Genomic DNA, 27,292 nt, shown 5'->3' with positions numbered 1-27,292 from the left:
ATGGAAAGGAGGCACTATAAAGTGATGGGGTAGGATACAGAGCATTGGGAAGGAAAGTGGGGTTTTGCTGTGAGTAATTTTGTAGAGGGGGAATCTTCCAACCACAAAGTTAGAGCATGTCCACACATCAGCAAAACTTGTGTTACGCCAGCCTCCAGGATGTCCCCTTCCCATTCCTCCAGGCCCATCACTGGTCATTTTGGGAGGGGTGGTTGAGTTGACATGACCATATATGGTCAGATCACCTGATAAATGTTTGACAAATCAGAAAAATATAGTAAAACTCAATCAACTCCCGCCCATTTGGGAAACCCAGGGCTATAAAGAAACCCTGGCCGAGAAAACCATCTGATCTTCTGATGTTCTTAAGGGTCGAATCTGTGAATGAAGCTCTTTCTACACTCTGTGTTCAAAAGTTGTGGATTAATTGATGCCATTGAAGATTGCTACTCCAGTTCAAGGTCTTTCCATGCTTTGAGCATTCAAATGTGGATTCTTTGATGTATCTGATGATTGTAATTCCGACTGAATTTCTTTCCACATTCTGAGCATTTGCATGTTTTCTCCCGTTGTCAGAAGCTGTTGGTTGTGCCATGTATTCTTTTACCCCTTTGTGAAAGCTTTTCACACCAGAGAATTAACACTCTTACACTACTGTGAACACAAGATTCAAATGGGTAGCCGTGCTGGTCTGAAGTAGCACAATGAAATCAGAGTCCAGTTGCACCTTTAAGACCAACAAAGATTTATTCAAGGCGGGAGCTTCTGAGTGCAAGCACTCTTCCTCAGACACTCGAAAGCTCACGCCTGGAATAAATCTTTGTTGGTCTTAAAGGTGCAACTGGACTCTGATTTTATAGAGTTAACACTGTATACCCTGTGGGTTTATGGCAGGCAGAAGGATTTGCACGGACAGGAAGATACTTCAGCTGTGCTGCAAGCCCTACCCCCTCATTGGGTCCAGAGTTGTCCCTCTTGGCCAGGGGTAGTCAACCTGTGGTCCTCCAGATGTCCATGGACTACAATTCCGAATGCTGGCAGGGGCTCATGGGAATTGTAGTCCATGGACATCTGGAGGACCACAAGTTGACTACCCCTGCTCTAGGCTATCCTTTCCCCACAGTCTCACCATCTATGCTCACAGAATTTCTAGCAAACTTCATGCATAGCAGATTTCCTCTCTCCTTCGCTCAGGAAACCCACTATTCTTTTTTGTACACGTTTTTATTCGATTTGAAAAAGAAAAAAGAAAGAAAAATAGAAAACAGATATTAAAATCAATAGCAATCTACACTCTCAACCCACAACAGGTGGAATCATTATAATGCAATATGAGTAAAGGTAAAGGTATCCCCTGTGCAAGCACCGAGTCATGTCTGACCCTTGGGGTGACGCCCTCTCGCGTTTTCATGGCAGACTCAATACGGGGTGGTTTGCCAGTGCCTTCCCCAGTCATTACCGTTTACCCCCCAGCAATCTGGGCACTCATTTTACAGACCTCGGAAGGATGGAAGGCTGAATCAACCTTGGCAATATGAGTAGACATAGTCAAAGTATATTCAGTATTTTTTTTTTTATAATCTAAGAAACAGTTCCAACGTCCTAAGAATTCTTCATGAGGGACTATTCAACAAACTGGTTAATTTTGCCATCGTCACAAATCCGCCCATTCTCTCATCTGATTAAAACCCACCTTTCTTTATGACAGAGCCCAAAAGAAGGAAATTCTAAAAACATCAGCGAGTGGCTTTCCCTGTTTGGCTGCTCAGCAGCAACTCTCTGCACTCAAGTCATGCCCAGAGGATCTCTCTCTCTCCCTCTCTCCCCCCCCCCATTTCTCTAAAGAACCACAAAGCAGGGGACACTTCAGCGAGGGAGGAGGCCCAGCTGGTACTGGCGTGGGGCCTTGCCAAAGCCGCTGTATTCTGGGGAGATGTCAAGATCCTCCGAGGAGAGTGGAGACGTGAGGGCAAAGTTCTGCAGCAGGGAGGTGAAGTAGAGGAAGAGCTCCATCCGAGCGAGGCCTTCTCCGGGGCAGGAGCGCTTCCCTGAAATGGCAGAAAGAAGGAGCACAGCTCTGTCATTTCTCCCGCCCCCTAAGGCCACAGATTAAGCCCCTCGGCTTGTCAGAAACACTCCTTTCCTCTCTCCCCCTTGAGCTGCACCCCAGGAAGAAGCATCCCCAAACTCACTTTGATGTATTATTAGAGACTAAAGTGATTGGCTTGGCCAACCACTCCAGAGGGGAGTCTGCATGTGCTAACCCAGGCAAGGCCATGCACAAGCACGGTTTGGGGTGGAATTACCCCCCCCCACACACACACACATTAAATAAAATAAATAATACAAAAAGCAACTCATTGAATCAATGAAAACCTATTAACAATGGTGCGACATACAAAAATAATAGAGAGTTTAAAAATTCAAGAAGAAGTGAGAAAGAAATAGAAGTTTCAGAAGGATTCTGGAATGTATTGTACCTTCCCCCTTTTCAAAATCCTGCTGTAAAAATAGCTGCCTATGAGAAGCACAGAATCCTAGAGTTGGAAGAGGCCTTAAAGGCCATCTAGTCCAACCCCCTTCTCAATGCTTGATCAGAAGAACAACGGAAGAATTGAAAGGTTAAGAGCTGCTGACAGTCAACAATGGGGAAAAACAAAGGATACCTTGAGGAAGAAGAAAAAAGATGAGCTTTTTTACTACAGTTTTCACAACATGAAGGAGTCTCAAAGTGGCTGACAATCACCTTCCCAATCACTCCCCACTACAGGCACCCTGTGAGGTAGGTGAAGCTGAGAGAGCTCTGAGAGAACTGGGATTGGCCCAAGCAGGCTGCATGGGGAAGAGGAGTAGGGAAGCAAACCCTGTTCGCCAGATTAGAGGCCTCAGGAGATTGGCAGTGGATTTATCTGATCCAGAGGGGAAAGAACCACACACACCTCACAGGTAGTTGTTAAAGTCAACAAAGCAGGTGATAAGACACATTCCTGCCCAGCACTCTTGGGTGCCTTTAGGCTGCATTAAGTCTCTGAGTCACGAAGCACAGGGGCTTCCTGGGGGCTCCCATCCGTCTGTGGAAGGACACTGGCTGCATCCCTAGCAACAGGTGTCCTTACGCAGCACTCACCTGCTGAAAATGGCATGAAGGCCGCCGACTTCTTGAAAGAGCCCTTCTCGTCTAGGAAGTGTCCCGGATCAAAGGTCTCCGGTGCTTCAAACTGGGTGGGGTCGTGTAAGACAGAATTCAGCAGCGGGAGAACCATGGTGCCCTTCCAAGAGGAGCCGCAGGGGGAGAAAAGAGAAAAGGCATCACGAGGGCCCGCCCTATGAAATGGGATAGTCCTAAGCCTGTGCTAGTCTTATTGGATCGACCTTGGAGTCCAGTGAGAAGAGCTTTTAGGTTAGCAGGGTTCAATGTTTTACCTTCAGCATTGCTAACTGGGATATTTCATAATATTCCTTACGCCTACAGAATTTCCCCCTATGGACATAATTGTAAAAAATCTGCTTTGCATGCTTTATTGTGTTGCCCATTTCATGTATTTGGACCAAATTTTTATCCCTACTTTTAACCAGAGAAGCTAGCTACGATACTAACAAATTGTTTTTAATGAAAAGTCAGAATTCCGGCTTGACTGAGAAGGCAGCAATATTTTTACAAATAATCTCCTCCTGTATCCTGCTCCTTCTCGCATGCTTCCTTCGCGCATGCTTCCTTCGCGCATGCTTCCATGCTTTCTTTCACAGCAGTTAGTCAGTTAGGCAGGACTCTCTCTCTCCTCTCTTCTTGACAGAGTTGATGCTCTTCTCAGTAAAAGCGACGTATTCTTAAGGTGGCTGGTGCTCGGCCCCTCCCTCTGCCTGCAGGATTGACTCAATCCAGGATGCCCCAGCCTGAATGAAGGCTCTTAAAGACAGGACAGTTTGAAGAATGTTAATTCAGAGGCACTTCCTATAGAGAGATTTCGAAAGCACAGATCCAGGGATCTCAGAATCCAGAAAATGTAACCAAGTTTCTAACTCTTCAGCTCGGCTGTGAAGGGCCCAGAGGGAGACTAGATCAGGCCACCCAGGAATCAGGCTCTGCACAAGCCCTGGTGCTTCTTGCCCAATGTCCAGTAGCCGAATAGAGCCCTGGGAGCAATTCCCTCTTTCACAACCCAAATAAGGGCACTTCCAACAAAAGCAAGCCTCCAGCCCCAGGCAATAGGCAAACAGATTACAGACTCGGCTCATAAAGCCCACGAATGGAGTAAGGAGCAAAATTGTCCTGCTTTGCCAAAGCAACAGAATACGACCTTGAAGATTTCACCTGCAGTCTCTACGGACAGGACAGGCTGTAGCTCAGTGGGAGGGCCTCTGCTTGGCTTGCAGAAGGGCCCAAATTTGATCCCTGCCATCTCCAGGGAAAGGAGACACAGAAGACTGAGATCCTGGAGAGCGACTGCCGGTCTGAGTAGACAATGCTGCAAGGGTGGGCAAACTGTCGCTCTCCAGATGTCCATGGACTACAATTCCCATGAGCCCCTGCCAGCATTCCATGGACATCTGGAGGGCCACAGTTTGCCCACCCCTGTAATACTGTGATGGATCAAAGGTCCAATTCTATATAAGGCAGCCTCAGGTGTGTTCAAGTGATCTTTAACTGTGATTAATTCAGACAAAAATCCCTGTTTAGGATACATTGGACACCACAGTGACAGATTGTTGGCACCGTAACTCATAGGACTTGTTTTAAACAAAGGCTTTGGCTGCATCCAATCGTTCCATTTTTTTGGGAGGGAATAATTATCGATTTTGTATGGGAATGTTTTTTTATTTTATTTTTGAAGATGCTTATGTACTTTTGAATTAATTGTTAAACCGTTATAATAATCTTTAAACAGCCCCGTGGCGCGGAGCGCCACGGACTGAATAAAGCAGTAAGGGCCCTGTGGGAGGAGTTAGGGCGGGCCCTGTCTGGGATACAAACTCGGAGGGGCCAATCAGGAGCTGCGAAGCGGCTCCTGATTGGACCTTCCGAGTGTCCATCCCGCCCCAAGCAGCCAATGGGGAATCTCCGTTGCCTGCTTCCCCCGCACAGACAGCCACGGGTGACTGGTGGGCCGCGCCACCTTCTCCCGGCCGGCGGAGCGGCCTCGCCGCGTCATAGACGCGGCGAGGCTGCTCCACCGGCCCGGGAGAAGCCTTGAGAGAGCCTCGGGGGCCGGGTGGGCCTGGCTGCCTTCTCCCGGCCGGTGGAGCGGCCTCGGGCGCGTCAGGCCTCCGCCCGAGGGAGCCGCCGGCAGTCGCGCGGAGCGCGGCTGCCGGGGGCTCCCTGCCCTGCCCGCCGGCCTGACGCTGCGAGAGGCGCAAAATGCCTCTCGCCGCGTCAGGCCACCGCCCGAGGGAACCCACGGCACACGCTTCTGCTGGGGCCGGCCCAGGCGCTCCTTCGCTGCCGCCCCGGCCCGGCCCTGGCAGAAGCCCCTCCCGCCCACCTCCGACGTTCTCGCCAGCTGCTCGCCGCCGCCAAAAGACCAGGACTCCAGCAAGGACTTCAGGTACTCCCCCCCCCATACCCACTCTCACTCCTGGGGGCTGCTAGCGCCCATTGTATTTCGGACTGCAATGGGCTATATTTCTAGTATATTTCTATTACGTTTGTTTTTATTGCTGTTGCCCTCCCTGAGGCAACTGAGAAGGGTGGGATATAAAAATTAATTGTTGTTATTGTGGTTGTTGTAATAAAGTACCTGCTTGACTTTTGGAGGCCAATCGCCCCACCACCTCCAACTGGCTGCAGTTCCCTGGCCCCAGAGAAGCACGTCGGACCTCAGCAAGGGCCAGAGCCTTCTCCGTCCTGGCCCCCACCTGGTAGAATAAGCTCCCTGAAGAGATCAGGGCCCTGCCAAAACTTCCACAATTTCACAGAGCCTGCAAAAGGGAGCTCCTCCACCAGGCATTTGCTTGAGGCTGACCAGCCCCAAAACACCCACTGCCCCCCCAGACATCCCCTCCCATGAACGAATAATCCAGCCAACCCAAAGCTGTGTCAAGGTTCCTGTTTAAATATTGTTCTGGTTGACATGTTATGTTATGATTGTTATCTTTGTTGCAATGTTCTATGTAGTTACCTCATGATGTTATATATAAACCACTCAGTGCCGTATGGAAGGGTGTTATAAAAACCTAAATACTTAAATAAATAGTCTACAGAAATAGATTTTGCATGCCCTTAACATGCCCAAAAGACTTGAACTGACACATTGTCCATCGTCTATACCAGCGGTCCGCAAGCTTACACTCGCTGCGGACCGCTGCGGCATAGTGTGGGGAGAGGGCGGCCCGGAGGCCCGCGCGGCAGTCCCAGCGCAAACGCGCATGCAAGGACTGCCGTGCACGGCCGTTTGCGCCCAGCAGGGGCGCAAACGCGCGTGTGCGGCAGTCCGCGCATGAGTGTTTGCGCCGCCGCCATGCCGGCAGCCGCGGCTCCCGGCCCCTCCGCTTTGGCGGCTGATTTGCTCGCGGCCTGGCGAGCTTCTCGCTTCGGGGGGGGGGGAGGGAAGAAGGTGCCGCGGCCCAGCGGTCCGCGGGTTGGGGACCACTGGTCTATATAACAGTGAATGAAGAAGAGTTGGCTTTTATACCCTGCTTTTCTCCTTGCAAAGCAGCTTAAATCACCTTAACTAACCTGCAGGAGCTAGGAAACTGCCCCCCAATTCCTCACTGCCCCCTTGGATCCTTCCACCCCCCCCCAGGGGGGCAGTACTGCCCACTTTGGGAACCCCTATTGTAAATGGTGCTGGGGAACATTCACAGACATCTGCCCAAAGCCCACAGAGCGACACGGTACTTCCGTGCAAAGAGGCAGTGTACCTGTGCATCCCAGGCGCACACGAGAGGGGTGGGTGTTGCATTGTGAGCGCCTAGAAGAGTCTGGCGGGCCATGACTAGAAACCAAATGCTGGCCTTGGCAGGGCCTTTGGCCTGAAAGCCCTTTCCTGGAAGTGCACTGAGCGGCACAGGTACCTTAGGAATTGTGTATCCCGCAAACACGGTGTCCCGGGTGGTAGAGCGGGGAACCCCAAGTGAGTTGATGTCAATGAATCTCTGGATCTCATGGATCACGGCATCCGTGTACGGCATACGCTGCCTGTCCTCCATGGATGGGGCCCGATTCTGCCCAACCACTTGCTCGATCTCTTCCTGGATTCGCTCTGGGAGGCAGCAGGACAGGAGAGAACAGTCACAGCAATCACGCCCCGTTTTTCCTGTCTTGTGTCGGAGCTCTCCCCGTTTCCCTCCCAGGTGAGAGGCAGCCCAGCGTACCTGTGATGTGAGGATACTTTAAGAGGATCAACAGACCATATTTCAAGGTGGTGCTGATGGTCTCTGTGCCGGCGAAGAACAAGTCCAGGGCAGAAATGATGAGATTTTCCCTGTGGAATTCAGTTCCGGGGTCCCCTGTCTCCTGTAGGCAAAGGGAGGATAAAGTGCAGACAGAAGGTCTCAGTGGCAGATGGCCGTCCGTGTCTCCATCTGAATATACAACATATTTAACAGAGGGTATTGGGCAAATGTAGTTTTTAATTGTTTTAATGTTTTTAAACTTACTGAATTGAATTGCAACTTTCGCATTTTAATTTTTGCAAGTTTACCTTTATGGTAATCCACCCAGACTAAGGTTGGGTTGGAAAGAAGGTGGCCAATAAACACAAGTCTACCTAAGTAGATACCTGCTGAGCTTGGATGAGGAAGGCGTCAATGTAATCCCGAGGAGATGCAGGGTCCAAGGAGTCCTCATGCTGTTGAATGATCTTGGCCACATACCTCATTTGCTCCTCAAAGTTCTCAAAGAGCTTATTGTGTGGGCCTGGCAGGTATTTCATGAGTTGAGGGAGGACACCATACAACTGCATGGGGAGACCAGACCAAAATATTTAAAAAGGAGGGGAGAAACCACATGCAAAGGAAGAAGAGCTTGCTTTATATCCCGCTTTTCACTACCCGAAGGAATCTCAAAGCAGCTACCAGGGACCTTCTGCATGCCAGGCAGGAGCTCTGCCACTGATCTCCAGCCTCACTTCATGGCTCTCCAGGGACTCAGGCAGAGGTCTTCTCCATCATCTCCTGCCTGGTCCTTTTAGCTGGAGATGCTGCTGGGGATTGAACCTGGGACCTTCTGCATGCCAAGAAGAGACTCTGCCACTGGGCCACATCCTCTCCCCACAACTAGATCCAGCATGGGATCTAGAGTTCAGTCCTGTGGGGCCCTTGACCTATTCCAAAGCCAGCATGGGACCACATGATTTAGTAGGGGACATGGGGGTAGAGTTTCAGGCATACTTTGAAAAGCAAACACATAGTACATGAGCGAAGCCCCATGCTTTCCCTGCCTCATACAGTTGTGTGCAGCATCGACCGACCTCTCCTCGTCTTGTTGGGGACCAGCCACCGAGCCCCCCAAATCCTCAGATGGGACAGCAGAGGCAGAAGTCATGGTGCTTATCTTGTGACCTCAGGCAGATGGCGAGTGGCTGAAAGGGAGGGACTCTGTCCGAGCTTGGCTCTTGTGGCCCTTTTTAGCATGCCCAGGGAAATGCCCATCGCCACTTGGGGCTCAGAAGGTGAATTTCCTCCAGGCCAGATTGGCCAGGGATTCTGTTTCTTTTTTGGGGGGGGGAAGGGCAACATCTGGGCATGGAATTGGGGGTCCCTGTGGGTGGGCAGGTAGTTGTGAATTTCCAGCACCCTACAGAGGGTTGGACTAAATGACCCTGGAGGCCCCTTCCAAATGCATGTTTCTATGCTCGCCAATGTTTGCTCCTCCTGAGTCGATTTTCTCACAGTAACACTGGGTCTCCGCCCCTCGCTTTGCTATTTTTGCCCACCTGCACCCAGACGGACTCCATCTGACGGAAATTCTCCTGCATGAGGTCCAGCAGCTTTCGGAAGTCCTCATCATCGTACTGAAAGCGCTGACCGAAAACCACCGAACAGATGATGTTGGAGACTGATCGGCGGAGGGGAAAGGTGGGGTCGAAGGGTGAGCCTGCCAAGGGAAAGGAGAGAGGAAGATGGATCTGGCCGATGACACTGGTGGCCGGAGTTGGGGGGAGGCAGGAGCTCTAGGGACCTATCTGCCACTTCTCCCACCCCCACTTCTGGGGGCGTTCTGGGGCCCCTTTCAGAGGGTGCTCAGTTTCCTCCAGGCCTCTACAAACAGTCCTCCAGAAAGGGGGGAGAACTGGTAGTCTCAGGACAGAGGAAAGGAAATGTTACTTGGCACAGAGATTGAGGTAAAAGGTGGGACTCGCTGCCAGAGGATGTAGTGATGGCCGCAGGAATCAAAACACTGGCTTACCTGAAGGTGTCTTCTCTCCAGTGGGGCGAAGTCCTCCATATTGGTTAGGTCATGCCTCCTACTGCTCCTTACAGGGTTATGCAAATTAGCAAGCCTTCTGGGAGTATGGTAGGCTGGCCCCTCCAGGCCTGGAATAGCCAAGTTCCAACCAATAAACTCGATGACTCTTTTAACTTCATTAATGGTTGAACTTTAAACATTAACAGCAATAGTAACATGAAAACCAACCCCTTTTCATAACATATCTGCTTTTCACCATTTTTGTAACACAACATATTGACTAGGGTAAAATATATTGGAGGAATTTGTCCCACCAAAGAGAAGAAACCTTCAGGTAGGTCTGCATTTCATTCTCCTTCAGTGGGGCAAAGTCCTCCATACTGGTTATGTAACCAAGCTACATAGGGTAGGCTTTTATATATATACTAGGGGCAAAGCCCGTTGTATCCAAGAATACAATGGGTGCTAGAGCTTGGCAGCGGGAAAAGGAAGGGGATTTGTTGTCCAGTCTGTAAAAGCATGGGGTTGAATGTGTGTGTTGTTTGGGAGGTTGTGGTGGCATGGTGGCAAATGAGGGTATGGGTGTGGAGATATGGGTTTCAAGAACCTGTGGTGTGAAATGTTCGTTGAGTGTGGGAGAGGACCGACCTTCGGGAATTGTGGCATAGTGGTTACAGATGAGCTTTCCAGAGCCATGTCCTCAGATATGTGAAGGGAAAATCAGACTGGAGACTCTTCTTAGGGGAAGATTACATGGCAACCAATTCCTCCCAGTTCTGCGTCATTTCCCTTCTTGTGTGAATTAGGCCGCTGGTCCGCAACCACCGGGCCTGGCACCGGGTCGCAGCTCCCTCTCCCCGCAAGCTTGTGGCCCGGCAAGCTTCTTACTGTGGGAGGGCTGGGATAGGGAAGCGGGACCGCACATGCGCGGCCGAAAACTCGCATGTGCATGCGAGGTATGCGCGGCCGGGCAATCGCCCTCCCTGCTGCCGCCGGTCCACAGCCTATAAAAGGTTGCGGACCACTGAATTAGGCCACAGACACTGAAATGCCCCTCTGCCCTAATACACATGGGGTAGTGACAGTACACAGGTGTCCACCCTGTTCCTTCTTTTCCATTTTTTCACTGTTGATAAAATGTTATGTGCCCACATGCTTCTTTCATGATTGCTCCTTAGAAGAATGGATTTTTGTACCCTATTGCTTACTACCCAAAGGAGTCTCAAAGCGGTTTACAAACACCTTTTCCATTTGTCTCTCCACAACAGTCAACCTGTGAGGTATGTGGGGTTGTGAGAGGTCTGAGAAAACTGGGAACGGGCTGCAGTGACCCAAGCAGGCCTCAGGTGTCTCAAAGCATTTTCCAATCGTCTTCCCTTTCTCTGCCCATAGCAGACTCCCCACGAGGGAGGTGGGGCAGCGAGCCTCACAGGGAAGCTGGCAACCCTAAGAGGAAGACTCTCTATGCACAGCAGTCATGACCTTAGTAAGGTTTTTTATACTGTTTTTTTATTTGCCAGGCCAAGGTTATTTGCCAGGCCAAAAGGTCATTTCAGTTACCATGTGTCTCCAGCCATTTACTTGTTCTCTATTTACAGGCTGTAAATATTTATTTAGATCTTCCTGCACTTTCCAGACTCAGAGGACTGATGCTGGTCTGCCTGTCTGCGCTCCAGAATACAAACAGTTGCTGGTAAGGGCTGGCCGTAACCCATAGCCCAGGAGGGACACACCTGCACCACTCTCTCCCAACTGCAGGCAAGAATGGCTCCTTTGAAGTCTGGACTCTGAGGCTTTGTACGATCTTGAAATTGGCGGAGGATGTAGAGGGTCCTTGGCACATTGAGAGGAGGGCGGCAAGCACACAGGGCTGGGCGCTCGGCAGAGCGATGGGCCAGAGTTCAGCATGGCTAGAGGTGTGCCCTGAGCATGTGGGGCTGGTACGTGGCTGGCAGGATGGGGTGGTGGGTCTCCGGTGTTGACGCACCATCCTCCACGCCACCGGTGGTCGGGCTAGGGTGTTCTTTGGGGTGGGTAGCCTGAGCGTGCGGTGATCATGGACAGATTGGAAGGCGCCGCTGCTGCTGGGCTGTCAGTAGTGGGCCCGGGGTGTCCTGTGGCATGGATGGACTGGCAGAGAGCTGCAGATGTGCTGGGTCAGGCAGCCAGGCACACGTTTGAGGTGAGGGGCGAGCAGCTGGCAACGGATGGTGGGAGTTGTCAGCACCAGGCCAATTTGCTGGCCACACCCTGATTGGCTCTATTCCAACTCAGGTGCCCCAGACATGCTCCATCCCCAGGCCAGTGTCACAAATATTAAGAGGAACTTGGATAAGATATGTCTTACAGATTCAGCCCGACACCTGTTCTAAGACTTGTACGCCAAAGGTTACCAATTCCTCCTCCTGAGCTTCAATTTTGTAACACCTCACAAATGTGCTAAAGGAGGACCATGTTGCTGTCCGACAAATTTCCTCAATCAACGGCTGCCAAGGTGGCTGCTGCTCTTGTTGAGTGTGCCGTGATATTCTTTGGGCAGCTCAACCCTTGTGAATCATAAGCCTGTTGGATACACAGTCTTATCCAATTACCCACTGTAGACTTTGATACCTTATTACCTATGTTAGTTGTGCTGTAGGCAACAAATAAGGCCTCTGTTAATCTAAAGCCCTGAGTTCTTTTGATATCACACCTCAAACGCTTTCTGACGTCTAATTTGTGCCAATTGTTTTCCGTCTCCCCTGAGGGGTTTGGAAAGAAGGATGGAATCACTATTTGTCGGTTCAAATGAAAACCTGAATTGCCTTTTGGCCCAAAGGGAGGATTTGTACATAACACAACAGAACATTTACGGAAATACAGCGATCTTTAGCAACTGATCGGGTACCCAGTTCATACACCCTTCTTGCTGTTATCACCGCAATAAAAAGGCCACTTTCTAAGTACCTCAACTCTATTGATTTTAGAGGTTCAAATGGATGTCTCGAAGGTGCCTGAAGCACTTCTGAGAGGTTCCATGTCGGAAATCTATGTTGGACAGGTGTAGGTAATTGAGCTGCCCCTTTGAGATATTTCCTAATCAGTTATTGTTTGCAAAACTCACTGCTAAGGCTGACATCCAACGTTTCAGCATATTAGGCTTTAAAACTTAACTTCTACCATTGTGCAAGAATGCCAAGATATCTTTATAAGACGGCTTCATGGGGTACAAATTGCGATTCTGTGCCCATTTTTTAAAAGCCAACCAGGTATAGTTATATATTCTCCTGGTTGCTGGACGTCCAGCATGAAACATTACATCTGCAATCCCTTTGGGGATGCCGAAATCTACTAGCGCTTCCCTACCAATTTCCATGCCGTCATTTTTAACCACTGAGGATCTGGGTGCCAAAGTGGTCCTTGGCTTAACAGATCCGGAGTCACTGGCAGGGTCCACCATGGGTTCTCTACCGATAGTTGTATTAAGTCTGAGAACCATGGTCTCCTTGGCCACCATGGTGCCAATAGTATTACAGTTGCCAGATCCTCTCTGATTTTGTTCAACATTCGAATTGGTCCCTTTGGCCAGTTCTGGAGAAGAGAGTCTAAGCCAGGGGTAGTCAAATTGCAGCCCTCCAGATGTCCATGGACTACAATTCCCAGAAGCCCCTGCCAGCATTTGCTGGCAGGGGCTCATGGGAAACCTAGTCCATGGACATTTGGAGGGCCGCAGTTTGACTACCCCTGGTCTATGCCTTCTGTTCCCTTTCCCGGAACCCTGGACATGAATCTATTCACTTCCTTGTTTTTTGTTGTGGCGAATAGATCCATTATTGGATTTCCGAAGCAAAGGACAATCTTCTGGAACACTTGATCGCCGATTGACCACTCCATCGGATCCACATCCTTGGGGCTCAGCTGATCCGCCATCACATTCTGGGTACCTTGAAGATGCTGGGCCTTCACTCCTTGGACATGGCCCACTGGCAGACCATCACTGCCTCCTGGTGTAGCATCAAGGCTCTTGTGCTCCCTTGTCATTTTGTGTCTTTTCTTGATGATATGATGTTGAAACGGTAGTAATGTCCATTGCAGTTGTTGCAGTTGCCCAGGGAACTGTTTCTATGGTTGCTATCAAGAGGCCTAGCAGTTGTGCCAAGAGCATTAAGACCACTTCCTTTTTTGTCTTGCAAACCTCTAACATCATGTCCTTCACCTTCATCACCCAGTCTGAAGTCAGGAAGACTCTTGCTTGTTTGGTGTTGATCAGAGTACCTAAGTGAATCAGGTCTCTGGATTAGGCTTGTGTGCTTCGGCCGCTGCAGCAGCCGTTCAAGCCCGAAGCGGCCAGCACCACAGTGCGCGGGGGAGTGGCAACACGCCAGTTGGCACATACAGGCGCAGAGCTGCACCTGCTGCATGCGCTGACTGGTGTACTGCCGTCGGCACCGCCTGTTCCCCCCATGCCACATGCTGGCTGCTTCGGGCTTGAATGGCTGCTGCAGTGGCCGAAGCGCATAACCCTACTCTGGATGGTGTCCGATTGCTCTTCCGAATGTTGATCAAGAATCCATGTTCTTGAAGTGTGCGTACTGTCACCTCTATACTCTTCTGGGTTTCCCTGAGATTCTCTCCCCTCAGCAAAACGTTGTCCAATAAAGGGTAGATGTGGACAGCTTTTCGTCAAAGAAATGCGACCGAGGTCACCATCGCCTTGATAAAAACTCTTGGGGAAGAAGAGAGTCCAAAGGGTAAAGCCCTGTATGGGTAATGTTTGTTCCTGAAAGCAAATCTGGGGTATTGTCTGGAAGTTTGATGCTTTGGAATGTGCAGGTAGGCTTCTTTCAAGTCCAAGGAAGTCATCAAGTCGTTGACCTAAAGTGCCTGTAGAATGGAACGAAGGGACTTCATTCTGAACTTCTGTTTTATGACAAATAGGTTTAGTTCCTTTAAGTTCAGAATCACCCGCCATTCTCCTGACTTCTTGGGCACAATGAACAGTATAGAATATACACCCTTGCCCCTCTGAGATGTTGGAATAGCTGCCTCTACTAAAGAGGCTTTCATTTCCTCTCTCAATACAGGGGATGACACAAATTTGTTGGGGGCGGTGGCTGAACAAACTGTATCTTGTAGCCACTGCCCCTCTCCCCGGCCAAGCTGTTTGCCCTGCTGTGACCCCTGTGAAAGTGTTATTTGACCCCCAGGTTGAGAACCATTGGTATACAGGATCTTTTAGGATGTTATCTCCATCTTTGGTTATTACTGCTCCTGATGACATCACCACGACAGAAGCATCAACTGATGGGATTTTTAGATCCTGCGTGGTTTCATCTGGCTACAGAATGCAAAGATATTTCCCTGCCAGGAATTGCCCACTCAGCTCTCATAACGTCTTCAAAGTCATCACTGGATGAGTTCAAATCCCCTGGTCCGGATGAAATGCACCCGAGAGTGCTCAAAGAACTTTCCAGAGAACTTGCACAGCCCTTGTCCATCATCTTCGGGATCTCTTTAAGGACTGGAGATGTCCTGGAGACTGGAAGAGAGCAAACGTTATTCCAATCTTCAAAAAAGGGAGGAAGGATGACCCGGGAAACTACAGACCAGTGAGTCTGACCTCTGTTGTGGGGAAGATAATGGAGCAGATATTAAAGGGAGTGATCTGCAAACATCTGGAGGACAATTTGGTGATCCAAGGAAGTCAGCATGGATTTGTCTCCAACAGGTCCTGCCAGACCAACCTGGTTTCCTTTTTTGACCAAGTAACAGGTTTGCTGGATCGAGGAAATTCGGTTGATGTCATTTACTTGGATTTTAGTAAAGCTTTTGACAAGGTTCTCCATGATGTTCTGATGGATGTTGAAGGACTGCAATCTGGATTTTCAGATAGTTAAGTGGATAGGGAATTGGTTAGATAACCGCACTCAAAGAGTTGTTGTTAATGGTGTTTCATCAGACTGGAGAGAGGTGAGTACCCTGGGGTACCTCAGGGCTCGGTATTCGGCCCGGTACTTTTTAACATATTTATTAATGATCTAGATGAGGGGGTGGAGGGACTACAAGTTTGCAGATGTCACCAAATTGGGAGGACTGGCAAATACTCTGGAAGATAGAGACAGTGTTCAACAAGATCTGAACACAATGGAAAAATGGGCAAATGAGAACAAGATGCAGTTTAATAAAGATAAGTGTACAGTTCTGCATCTGAAAAATGAAAAGCATGCCTACTGGATGGGGGATACGCTTCTAGGTAACACTGTGTGTGAACGAGACCTTGGGGTACTTGTGGATTGTAAACTAAACATGAGCAGGCAGTGTGATGCAGCGGTAAAAAAGGTGAATGCCATTTTGGGCTGTATCAACAGGGGCATAACATCAAAATCACAAGATGTCATAGTCCCATTGTATACGGCACTGGTCAGACCACACCTGAAGTACTGTGTGCAGTTCTGGAGGCCTCACTTCAAGAAGGACGTAGATAAAATTGAAAGGGTACAGAGGAGAGCGATGAAGATGATCTGGGGCCAAGGGACCAAGCCCTATGAAGATAGATTGAGGGACTTGGGAATGTTCAGCCTGGAGAAAAGGAGGTTGAGATAGCCCTTTTTAAGTATTTGAAAGGTTGTCACTTGGAGGGGGGCAGGATGCTGTTTCTGTTGGTTGCAGAGGAGAGGACACACAGTAATGTGTTTAAACTTCAAGTACAACGATATAGGTTAGATATCAGGAAAAAATTTTCACAGAGTAGTTCAGCAGTGGAATAGGCTGCCTAAGGAGGTGGTGAGCTCCCCCTCACTGGCAGTCTTCAAGCAAAAGCTGGATACACACTTTTCTTGAATGCTTTAGGATGCTTAGGGCTGATCCTGCGTTGAGCAGGGGGTTGGACAAGATGGCCTGTATGGCCCCTTCCAACTCTATGATTCTATGATTCTATTATTCATACATACTGTCAGCTTATTGGGAGGTTTCTTGAAACCTCTTACATTCAAGTTAGCTGATCTCCTGGTTTTTCCTGAAGGAGAACTGTTCACAATCTCCTCCTCAAAATCGAGACGTTTAGTGACCTTTTTCTATAGTATCTTTATCTTTAACTGCTCCTGCGGAGCAGAATAAATAAAAGAGTAAGCCCTAAAGCCGGAATAAAATTTTGGAGGGCCCAATCAGGAATCGTGAGGCGGCTCCTGATTGGGCCCTCCAATGTCACTCCAGGGACAAGCAGCCAATGGGGAGCCATGCAAAGTGTGGCTCCCCATTGGCTGCTTGGCCCAGCCTCACCTTCCCCAGCCGGGGACTCACTGCACATAAGGGGAAGCAGCTTTCCCCGATGGTGAGTCCCTCCCACTGGCTCCCGTTGCCCTCACGAAAGGAGCAGGGATGCCACGTCGGAGACGCACCGTCCTTGCTCCTTTCCTGCCTGGGGTCCCTTCCTGATGGCCATCGCGCCACCGCCGCTTCCCCGCACCCAGACACACAAACACACATACACAGCCTCAGAAGCCAAACCCCCCTGGCCGACCCCCCCGCGATTGTTCCGCCACCGCTTTCCCGCATCCACACACACACACACACAAACATGCACACACAGCCTCAGCAGCCAACTCCCCCTGGCCGCCCCCCGTGATCGCCCCGCCGCACCCACAGAGACACACACAGAAGCACACAGCCTCACCAGCCAAACCCCCCCTGGCCACCCCCTCCGCAATCGGCCCTCCGCCATTTCCCTGTGCCCAGAGACACACACACACACGCACAGCCACCCACCCATCATGCTCTCCCACCCCTTCCCCCACCCAACACACCCACGCACACTCCTCTCTACCCCTCCTTCCCTCGCCACCTCCCCCTCGCGATTCGCCCCCCCTTGCAATTCCCCCCACCCTTCACACATACCCTGTCCCCTCCCCTTTCACCTACCTCTCTGCCTGCCTTCCTTTCTTCCTTCCTGACTTCCTCTATTTCTCCATCTCCTTCCTGTCTCTCTGTCTCTCCCTCTCCCTTGCTTCCTGTCTTTCTCCTTTACTTCCTTTCTTTCACCCTTCTATGTATCCCTTCAACCACCCCTTGCCCTTTTTCCTCCCTCCCCTTCCTCCTTTCCTCTTCTTCCTTCTTTGCCTACAGTCTGCCTCCCCATTCTCTAGCGCCTGCTGTATTTCTTCTACAGTGGGCTTAATATCTAGTTTGAAAATATTCTGCTTGAAAAAAGTCTGGAGGAGACTTCTTTGGAGTCAGAATCCGTCCCTGGCCATCCCCCATCCTCCTTGTCAGAAGCCACCGTAACTGATGTAGCTGCTGACTCCCTTTCTGCCCCTGAATGTTGACAGGTATCTCTGTGCTTTTTGTGATGTATCTTTGGTCTCCTGTTAGAGGAGGCGGCTGCTCTCATCTAGATTTTAAAAGGGATCCTTTTCTCTTTCTGGAGCACCCGTGTCTTCACTTGGGGAGGGGGAAGAACTGGACTCGCTCCGTCTGTTTTAGGAGGGTGGGAGGGACTGTAACATCTCTTCTTGCACCCAGTGGCTACAATCTGGGCTTGCGGAGGAGCAGCTGATGACGGTGGGATCCATAAAGGCTGCCACTGCTTTCCCCCCTACTCCGCCAGTGAGGGAGCTAAAATGGCGGATAGAAACGGCACCCTAGTGTTGCCTTCAGTTGCCATATTTTCTGCTCTCACAAGGGAGGTTTGTAAAAAGAGGGGCCCCGCTGCCCCACCTCACAGCCCAGCCACAGTTCCTGCTACAAACACATTATTAGCCTGCTCTTGCTAGTCCCGGGTGCGGCTGTGTTCTGCCCGGGGGCATCGCATCTCTCAGGTAGAAGAGACATGGTTGCCTCCAATTGATGAGGTGATATCTTCCCCTCCCCGCTCAGCCAGAAAGGGGGTGAGGGAAATCTCACCTGCACAGTTTCAGGTGAAGCCAGCAACTTGCTCGGAGCATGTAGGACAACAGGCCTGGAGGGGTCAGCCTACCACGCTCCCAGAAGGCATGCTGATTTGCAGAACCCTGCAAGGAGCAGTAGGAGGCATGACCCAAGCAGTATGGAGGACTTCCCCCACTGAAGGAGAAAGACAGCCTGAAAAGGGGATTAAATATTCATGGAAGAGAGGGCTATTAGTGGCCACTAGCATAGGTGACTAATAGGAACCTTCACATTCAGAGTCAGGAGGTAATGTCAGGGGAAGGCCTTGGCTTCCATGTCCTGTGGTTGGCCATCCAGGGGACTTGGCTGGCCCCTGTGTGAGATGGGAGGCTGGATTGGATGGACCTTCCCTTGTCTGACCCAGCAGGGCTCTTTTTATATTCTTATCAGGGAAGGCCTTGGCCTCCCTGCCCTGTGGCTGGACCTCCGGGGGAACTGGCTGGCCCCTGTGGGAGACGGGAGGCTGGACTGGATGGACCCTCACTGGTCTGATCCAGAAGGGCTCTTCTGAGGTTCTTAACTATGGAGAAGGGTTTCATGACCGCCTGCCAGGAGGGCCAGCAGGGGCTAGGGGACATGGCTTCAGCAATTCCTACCTTTGTCACAGCCTCCTCATCCCACACAGGAAGGTGAGGCGGGCTTCATGATGTGGCCTGTGCATCCCCAAGTAACAACTGTGCTTCTGCTTTGCAAAAATGCACCTGGAAGTCTTTAAGGTCCCAGTATTTTGAAGCTGTGGAGATGCCTCCTTTAGCACTTGGGGGCTGCTTAAGCTATTCTGCAACCCAAACCTTGTGTCTTCCGGAATTCCTCCACGAGGAACTGGATTTCCTCCTGGATCCGCTCCTCAAGGGGCCGCTTCCCCATCCCGAAATTCCGAAGGGTGCTGAGAGCGAAACGGCGCATCTTTTTCCACGTCTTCCCATTGCTGAAAACAATCCCTTGAGGGGGCAGAGAGAGGTCCCCATAAGACCCGTGTCAGGTTCCTGGTTGCATATTTTCATAATTTTGCCCCATAATGTTTCCTTGGCCTATTTTATGATTTTTGACCCGTTCCATGCATTTATTTATTTATTTATTTATTTATTTATTCATTCATTCATTCATTCATTCATTCATTCATTCATTCATTTATTTACGGCTCTGGGCAGTTTACATGGAACGTTGCATAAATTTACACGAACATTATAGCAATCTATAACATTATACAATTTTCAATAGAACATCAAAATTTATCGGTAACAATTACAACACAACATGAATAACAACAACAGTGGGGAGATCAAATTGTTCAGTCATGGAAGCTCTTGTAGAGGGTTGCTATAAGAACATTCCCCTTCCACTGAGACAATGTTTTTGTGGGAGTGGCGAAATTGATACAAGAGAGCATATATTGTTCCACTGCTTATATAGACATTCGTAGCTACTTGATTGAACCACTCCTTAAAAAGTCGCCAGATCATAATGTAGATCGAGCAAAGAGGCTGCTAAGTGATGAGTCCCCCCAGGTGACAACTCAGCTGGCTACGTTTTGTGCCGCCGCCATAAAAATCCGATGCTCCAAAGTAGCGTAGTTTTAAGTTCTATTTTATGATCTGTTTTAAATTGCATTATATCAAATGACCATATTCTTTTGGTCTTTTATGTATTAACTTTGTATAATTTGGTCTGAATGACTGTAATAAAGTTTGAACTGAACAGTCATGGAAGGGCGTCTGAGAGAGGGGGCCCAGCAGATGTTCAAAGTCAGTCAGCCTCAAGCGAATGCCTGGTGGAGGAGCTCCCTTTTGCAAGCCCTGCTGAATTGTGGGCCCTGACCTCCTCAGGGAGCTCGTTCCACCAGGTGGGGGCCAGGACCTAGAAGGCTCTGGCCTTTGTTGAGGCCTGACACGCTCCTCTGGGGCCAAGCAACATTTCTTTGACCTGTTTTTATCCTGTGCTTTAATTGCGTGGCAGATTCCCACAGCTCTCTCTCCCTTGCTGTATCTTTTGCAGGTGTTTTATCATTTCCACCTTGTTAAACTGATCTATGCTCTTAGGAACGCTTGTAGTGACTACAGGTTTACGCACATCTAGTCTCAGATACTTGGTCCGGAAAGATCGAGAGCCTGGCACATTGATTAGCGTGTCAAGATTCAGATTGAGGGGAGGGGTTGTGATGGCAACATAAAAGTATGCTTGTAGCTTTGCTCTTTAGTTGTAGCAAGGGAAACGCCATTTTCTTCAATAAAGAGGTTTCTTGATTACAACGGATCTGCTTATTGGGAACTTGACAGAGGCTTGGCAACTGAGTTGGGAGAGGGAGAAAGGAGAGTGCATTCACCCCCCCCCACCTACCTGGCCACAGAAATCAGCTCCCACTTTGGAGCCAGGGGGTTCTGACAACGGGCTCCTTCCAGTCCTGGGACTCCAGCCCTTCCTGAGTGGTTGAGCGCCCCCAGAGCTAGCGTGGCGTGGTAGTTAAAGAGCAGCAGCCTCTAATCTGGAGAACCAGGTTTGATTCCCTCCTCCTCCTCCACATGCAGCCAGCTGGGTGCTCTGTCAGGCCCCAGTGACAGTTCTCTTAGACCTGTTCTCACAGAGCAGTTCTCTTAGAGCTCTCACAGCCCCACCCACCTAACAGGGCTGGCTCCCTGCTTGGAAACCAAGGATAGTCTTTGCTCCCTCCACTGTTTAAAAAACTGGTGACATACAGACATACTTCCAATATGCTGTGGTCTCAGGCCCTAGAAAAACAAGTATGCCCCACATTCTATGAACTGAGATACAGCAGTGCAGTGGTTAGATCTAGAGTTGTGCACTTTGGTGATTGCCGAAGCAGCTGAAGCACGCAACCCTAGTTAGATCAGAATTTGGAGACCCAGGTTCAAATCCCCACTGTACCTTGAATCTTGCTCGGTGACCTTGGGCCAGGGTGATATTTTAAGGCTGACGTACCTTGGATAAACATCTGGAGCAGACTCCAACAGTGCCTTTTAGTCACGTTACCTGGGGCAGGGGTGCTCTGTCTTCTTGAGGATGGGGGGCTGCAATGGGAGGGCTTCTGGAGTTCTGGCCCCGCTGGAGGACCTCCTGAGGTCCCCTGGGTTTTGGCTACTGTGGAACAGAGAATGTTGGACATGGCTTCTCTTATGTTCTTATGTCTGGGGCAGTGATGCTCTGTCTTCTGGAGAGGGGGCACAGGGTGAGGGATTCTGGAGTTCTGACCCTGCTGGTGGACCACTTGATGGCCCTTGGTTTTGGCTACTGTGTGACACAGAGTGTTGGACTGGATGGGCCACTGGCTTGATCCAACATGGCTTCGCTTATGTTTTTATGTCTAGGGCAGTGATGCTCTGCCTTATTGCTTGGTTGGGGCAACAATGGGAGGAACTCCAGCTGAATGTTCTTATGTCCTACCTGACAGGGTAAACCAAAGGATCCCACTGGGAGAAAGCAAGGTGTCAACAAAGTCAATTTTGTAAAAGCTTTTATTACATGCTGGATTGTCCATGCCCAATATCATGTACCCCTAATGAGGATCAAGGACACACAAGACACATTTAACAATGGATCTGCCTACCGTAGCCCCGGCTGGTTCGTTCTATCGTGGGGATCTTTGGCCGCCCCTCAAAGGCCTCTGCTTGATCCACCAACGCCGACTTCAGTGTTTCGTACCCGCACAGCACCACACCTTGAACGGGCCCCACATAGATGGTGAAGATGTCTCCGTATTTCTCCCGCAGCTGGGTTGCCAAGGCAGGCAGAGGGAAGGGAGGGTTAGCCGAGTTGCTCCGTTTTAGTTACTTGCTGCTCACAAAGCCCTTGTCAAAACTACAAACAGTTCCAAAGAGGGTTTTTTTAATCCAGAGGGGGCCTGAAAGGAGGAAGCGAATTCTGAGCCTCTTCCAGGGAAAATGGAAAGAATGAGTTACTGTTTGTCTTCCAGAGTCTGGCGCCAAAACGTTTGGTCAGGAATGCTTGTCTACGGTCAGTCTTTGCCGTGAGCAGGTCCACTAAACTGAGTGGGACTTCCCACTTCTAGCTGGCAGGGCAGCCCCTGGATGTGTGAAGTCATGACAGGGAAGAATGCCTTGGGGCATGCGCAGAGGGCATTGCTGCAGGTACTGGAGCTCACTGGCCTAGTCTCACCCTTTAACCTCCCCTGCCTTCTGGTTTGGTGGAGGGGGGGGGGTCGAGCTATGGTCCAGGCCTGTGGGGGAGGAAGTCAGGAGCGGATCGGCCAAGCCTCTCCAGCCAGCGGAGCCCCCCCTGCATTCATCGTCCCACCCAGACTATTAATGGGAGAGGAGCAAACAAGGAGGGAGACCACGGGGGCATCTCGCAGCAGCCCCCTGGGCACTGGGGGGGGGGGAGTTGAAGAAGCTGGTCTTTATACCCTGCTTTTCACTACCTGGGTCTCAAAGTCTTCCCTTCCTCTCCCCACAGCAGCCACCCTGTGAGGTAAGTGGGGCTGAGAGAGCTCTGAGAGAACTGGTCTCCCAGCTGATTGCCTGTGGAGAAGGAGTGGGCCTAGTTCTGAGTCCGCCAAACTCCGGCCCCAGCTGGTGTCAGGGCAGGATTGGAAGCGGGAAGGGTCTGATGCCATGGGTCCCTTGCCATTTCCTCCAGGGGAGCTCGGGCCACTCACCGCCAGGAACCGGTGCAGCAAGGAGGGCCCGGGGAGCTGCAGCAGGCTGCCCAGCAGGGGCCAGCGGGTGGGACCCGGCGGCAGGGGGGCGGGCGGCGCCTTTTCCCAGCGCAGCAGCAGCAGCCACAGCAGCAGCAGCAGCAGGAGGGCGCCGAGGAAGGGCTCCGGCCAAGCCGCCATGGTGTCCTCTCCCGCGCTGCCCAGCCTTCCTGGCGCCGCCCCTCCGCCTCCGCCCTGCCCGCCGCCCGCCCGGAGCGCCCCGCGCTTGGCCCGCCCGCCTCTCCGGGGAGCCAAGGGCACCGCAGCCAGCGCCGCTCCCCCGCCGACCCTGCAGGCCCGCGCAGCACCAGTGGGGGGCGCACGGAGCCCTGGGGCGCGGGACGCGCGTCCTGCAAGGCAGGCAGGCAGGCTGCGGGGGCGGCCCGGGAGGCTTTCCCGGCTGAGCTGCCCGAGGGGGTGGGACCCCAGACACCGAGGCGCCCGGGAGGGGAAGCACGCTTTGACTGGGAGGTGGCCCTGCGCTCCACGGAGGAGGCCCCTGCCCTCCAGTCTACACCCCCAAATCCTAACCCCCGACCCCCGGCAGAGCCCCAGCGGGCTTCGGAGGGGCGCGATCCAGAGGACAAGCAAAGGCTCCGGCGGCGCGCGGAAGGCCAGCCTGCTTCGGGGGCTCCCCGCTGCCCCAGCCTCTTCCTCGGCCTGAATCCCACACGCACATCGTCTCCCCAAACAGCTGGGCGCTGCAAGGACACCCCCCCCCCCACCCCGGCTGGAATCAAGATGGGACCCTCCCTGTCTGCCAGTCCCTTCGCTGGCTTCACCCGTCCACTCCAGGATCTGGAGCAAACCCCGCTTCCTCACTGGCAAAGCCCCCCCCCTAAGGATGCCAGCCTCCAGGCAGGACCTGGGGATCTCCTGGAATTGCAGCCCATCTCCAGTCCCTCGCCCTCACCCTCCCCGTCGGAGAAAAGGGATCCTTTGAAGGCGGGACTTTGTGGCCTTGTGCCCCAGTGAGGTCCCTGTCCTCTCCAGGCTCCATCTCCAAATCTCCAGGAGTTTCCCAGCCGGGATCTGACACCCCCTTCCTGCTGCTCTGCTGATACTCTGCTTAGGAATCAGGCAGTAGCGTGGTTTTTTAAAAATGGTAACTATTTCCTGTTCCAGTCAATACAAAAAAGTCAAGAGCCATTGTGGAAGAGGCACTGTCTATAAAATTACTTCTTTGGGGGGCTGTCCCAGCCTCTTTGCTATTGGTCAGGGGTGACAGGGCGATTTGCTAGAGGGAACACATGGCCGTACCTGGTCATCCCCATTGGTTGTGACACAGTAGGGAGGGTTGGTCTATGCTGTACGTCACTTCCAACACTGTCACGAGGGGTGTAAAAAGATGGCTGCGTTTCCAGTGGGAGCATGGTCTGTGGAAATTGTTTCCGGGGCAAAGGGGACAGAAGGTGGGGGCATGACACCTGAATTTCCAGGGAGGGGGGCGTTTGTGGCATAATGCAGCACTTCCGGGGCAGGGGGCAAGGGCCAGATTGCATGATGACACCGCTTCCAGTGTTGTCAGGGGTGTGTGTGGCGTAATGGCAGCACATCCGGGTCAGGGGGTGCATGGGGTGGGGCATGATAACGGCACTTCTCGTGACGTCAAGGGGCGTGGTGACATGGCGGCACTTCCGGTGCATGGGGCACGGGGTGGGGCATGGTGACGCCACTTCCGGAGACACCAGGGTTATGCAAATAGTTTAATTAGTATGCAAGGTGGTGAGCGTGGTTATGCCCATTATAATATGTGTACCCCTTTACTACTCTGTGGTTTCTCAGTTCAGTTCTGCCTCTTGTCCTACCATGCTGATTTCGTATTTTCCCGCTGCTCCAGACAGATGAATGCTCTGTCTCAGTCTACCCCGCAAGGCTGTTGTGTGGATGGCTCCCCCCCCTTGGCGAAGCTGCTTGCCCTGCCACGATCCATGTGAAAGGATTGTTCGTTCCCCAAAGGGGTCCCGACCCCCAGGTTGAGAATCACTGTTCTATGTAAATGTTACAATAGGTTTTATGTAAACCACCCAGAGCCGTAGGGAAGGGCGGTATAACAAACAAACAAATAAACAAAATGAAGGGAATGGCTTACTTGAGCATCCAGCTATGGGATTTGTCTTCCCTACTGTAACTCTGTCCCACGGGGAGGAGAGAAAACAAGATGTAGGGATTACCTATCACAAATAGGGGATAAAAAGATGGACAGGACAGCTCTGTCCTTTGAGTCAGTGGTTCTCCTGATGGAGAAACCGACTCCTTTTATTTGCAAATAAAATTACCTTTCTTCTTTCACCCATTTGTACTCAAGAGCCCCAGTGGATGGTCTGGTGGGTTCCAGTCTTAAAGAGAGGCTTAGAGAGTTGCAGAAGAGGATTAGTCCGCTGAGGCAGGACTTTCCCAACAAAAGGGAGGAGAAGATAAGCAAAAGGCGATGGATGTTTCGCCTGCTTCAGATCAATGTTTGCTCTAATTTTTTACCCCTACTGAGCGGAGCAGTTCACCTCCTGAGCAGACCTGACGGTCTGCCACCCTCTCAAAACGGGCCGTGGGCAGAGCAAGGCCCTGTGCAGCTCCAGATGGACTGCCTCTGAGCGATCTGTCTCCGAAGCGGGGCCGATTTGGAGTGATTTGATCCAAATCGCACAACCCTCAGTTTGGGAAATTTCCCCCAAGGCTTTTAAAATCCCTTCTCTTGCTCTTTTCATCCAGCAAACAGCCACAAGAGGGCACCAGGCTCTTCTTCAGGGGCCAGGCCAGTGACCCACAGCCCAGGCTCCAGCCAGACCCCCCCAAGAGCCAGACCAGGGCCTGCATGATGGATAAGGTGATGAAAACTCACTGAATACATCGTCATCTTTCTGATCTCTGCACAGAAGAATGAATTTACTCTGCAAAATTGATTTTGCTCTGCATGGTGAACTGCCTCTTTGGTGCTTTAAGCGTCTTTTTAAGCGTTGTTTCTGAAAGATGCTTTTCACCGATTCATTTCTCTCCTGCCTCTCTCAGACGCCCTATTAGTCAAGCAGAGAAGCTCCTTAGTTATGCAGATTAGTGACTGCATTAGAGAACAAAGCAGAGTTGGCAAAACTACAGGGGGCAGGGCTATGAATTGTTTCATGCAGGGAGCATTGCAACATAGTTTTTCAACAGACTATATTCAATGCAGAACAACGATTGTAATATAATAAAGCGGTCTAAACTGGTTGTTTTTAAAACTGTTTTATTTGGCTCCGTGCAGTTTACACCCAGGAGCACTTGAAAGACTAACCAAAGTTGTGGCCGGGGAGGAGCTTTCAAAGGCTCACAAAGGGAGCAGTGCCTTCCCTGCCACAGATGGTGTGAGTCTTGAAGTTGCTGCTGCTGGAGTCTCTTTTCTGCTGCTACAGACAGACTCCTACAGTCACTCCTCCTGATCTGTCTGAAGAAGGGAGCTGGTCTCACAAATTCTGCCAATCTTTAAGGTGCTCCTGGTCTCTTGCTTTTCTGCTGTAAACAGACTCACACAGCCACCTGTTTTGATCTAAATCCAGAGCCAGACAGGAAGAAATGGACTGGGGAGAAAGGGTGCCAACCCGCACATTAGAGGAGAAACCTTGTCTGTGTGTGTGTGTGTGTGTGTGTGAGTAGCATTTCTGATCCATAGGAGCAGTTTCTCTATGGCATTTGTAGGGATTCCTTCCCTGGGCCAGTTTGGGGTACTGTGGAGAAGGGCATGAATGCCTCATTCTTCTTGAAGTGTTCTTCGCCCAAGAAACGACCTAGATTGAATTTCTCTGAAGCTACTGGGATCTTCCAACATGGAGGTCAGGAAAGGAATGATGTTTGTTCTCTGCTCATGGGAATTGTAGTCCATGGACATCTGGAGGGCCGCAGTTTGCCCACCCCTGCTGTTCACTGTCTCTAAAAGTCAAAAGTCAAAGCATCTTCATGTATGATATGACACTATTTAGACCAGTCAGTCACAGAAGGAAAGGGGACATTTAAATCATATATCTGCAGTGCATAAAATATCAACCAACTAGCAGAAGCAAAGTACGAATTAAAAAGGCAGGCAACAAAAGCAAGTTCAAGAGCTTGTTGTGTCTGTAGACCTGCTGAGTTTGAGGTCTGAGGCAGGCTCATAGCTTACAATGTAATTGACCAATGCGCAGATAGATTTCGTCTGCCAGATCCAGTCAGTTTAAACTGAAATTGACCAATAGTGTGCACTGATGGGAAGATCCCTTGTTTGCTTGTATACATAACGTGGTTTTGGGGGGTTTGTTGGTTCAATTCAGTAGTTCTTGTAACATGCTGGGGTCTTTAAAAAATCTACTGTCCAACTATCACAGTGTATGCAGAACATATACATGCTGTGGGACTCCATAGTCCTGACC

At 50.9% G+C, this 27,292-nt stretch overlaps 1 protein-coding gene across 1 annotated transcript; it reads right to left on the bottom strand.

Annotated features, from left to right (window-relative positions):
* Positions 1-1,205: 1,205 nt before the first annotated feature.
* On the bottom strand, positions 1,206-23,329 carry LOC143837154 (cytochrome P450 2B4-like). Its single transcript, XM_077336680.1, has 9 exons — positions 22,878-23,329; positions 21,810-21,972; positions 19,039-19,188; positions 8,874-9,034; positions 7,719-7,895; positions 7,312-7,453; positions 7,012-7,199; positions 3,128-3,269; positions 1,206-2,048 (listed from the first exon to the last, which is right to left on the bottom strand). Exons 1-9 carry the CDS (start codon positions 23,055-23,057, stop codon positions 1,867-1,869), a joined length of 1,485 nt encoding a protein of 494 aa, XP_077192795.1. The 5' UTR covers positions 23,058-23,329; the 3' UTR covers positions 1,206-1,866.
* Between the last annotated feature and the right edge of the window lie 3,963 nt (positions 23,330-27,292).

The sequence above is a fragment of the Paroedura picta genome, chromosome 5, assembly GCF_049243985.1.
Source record: "Paroedura picta isolate Pp20150507F chromosome 5, Ppicta_v3.0, whole genome shotgun sequence".
Classification (NCBI taxonomy): domain Eukaryota; kingdom Metazoa; phylum Chordata; class Lepidosauria; order Squamata; family Gekkonidae; genus Paroedura; species Paroedura picta.
The sequence above is the reverse complement of the archived record's forward strand: the minus strand, read 5'-3'. Positions and strand labels throughout refer to the sequence as shown.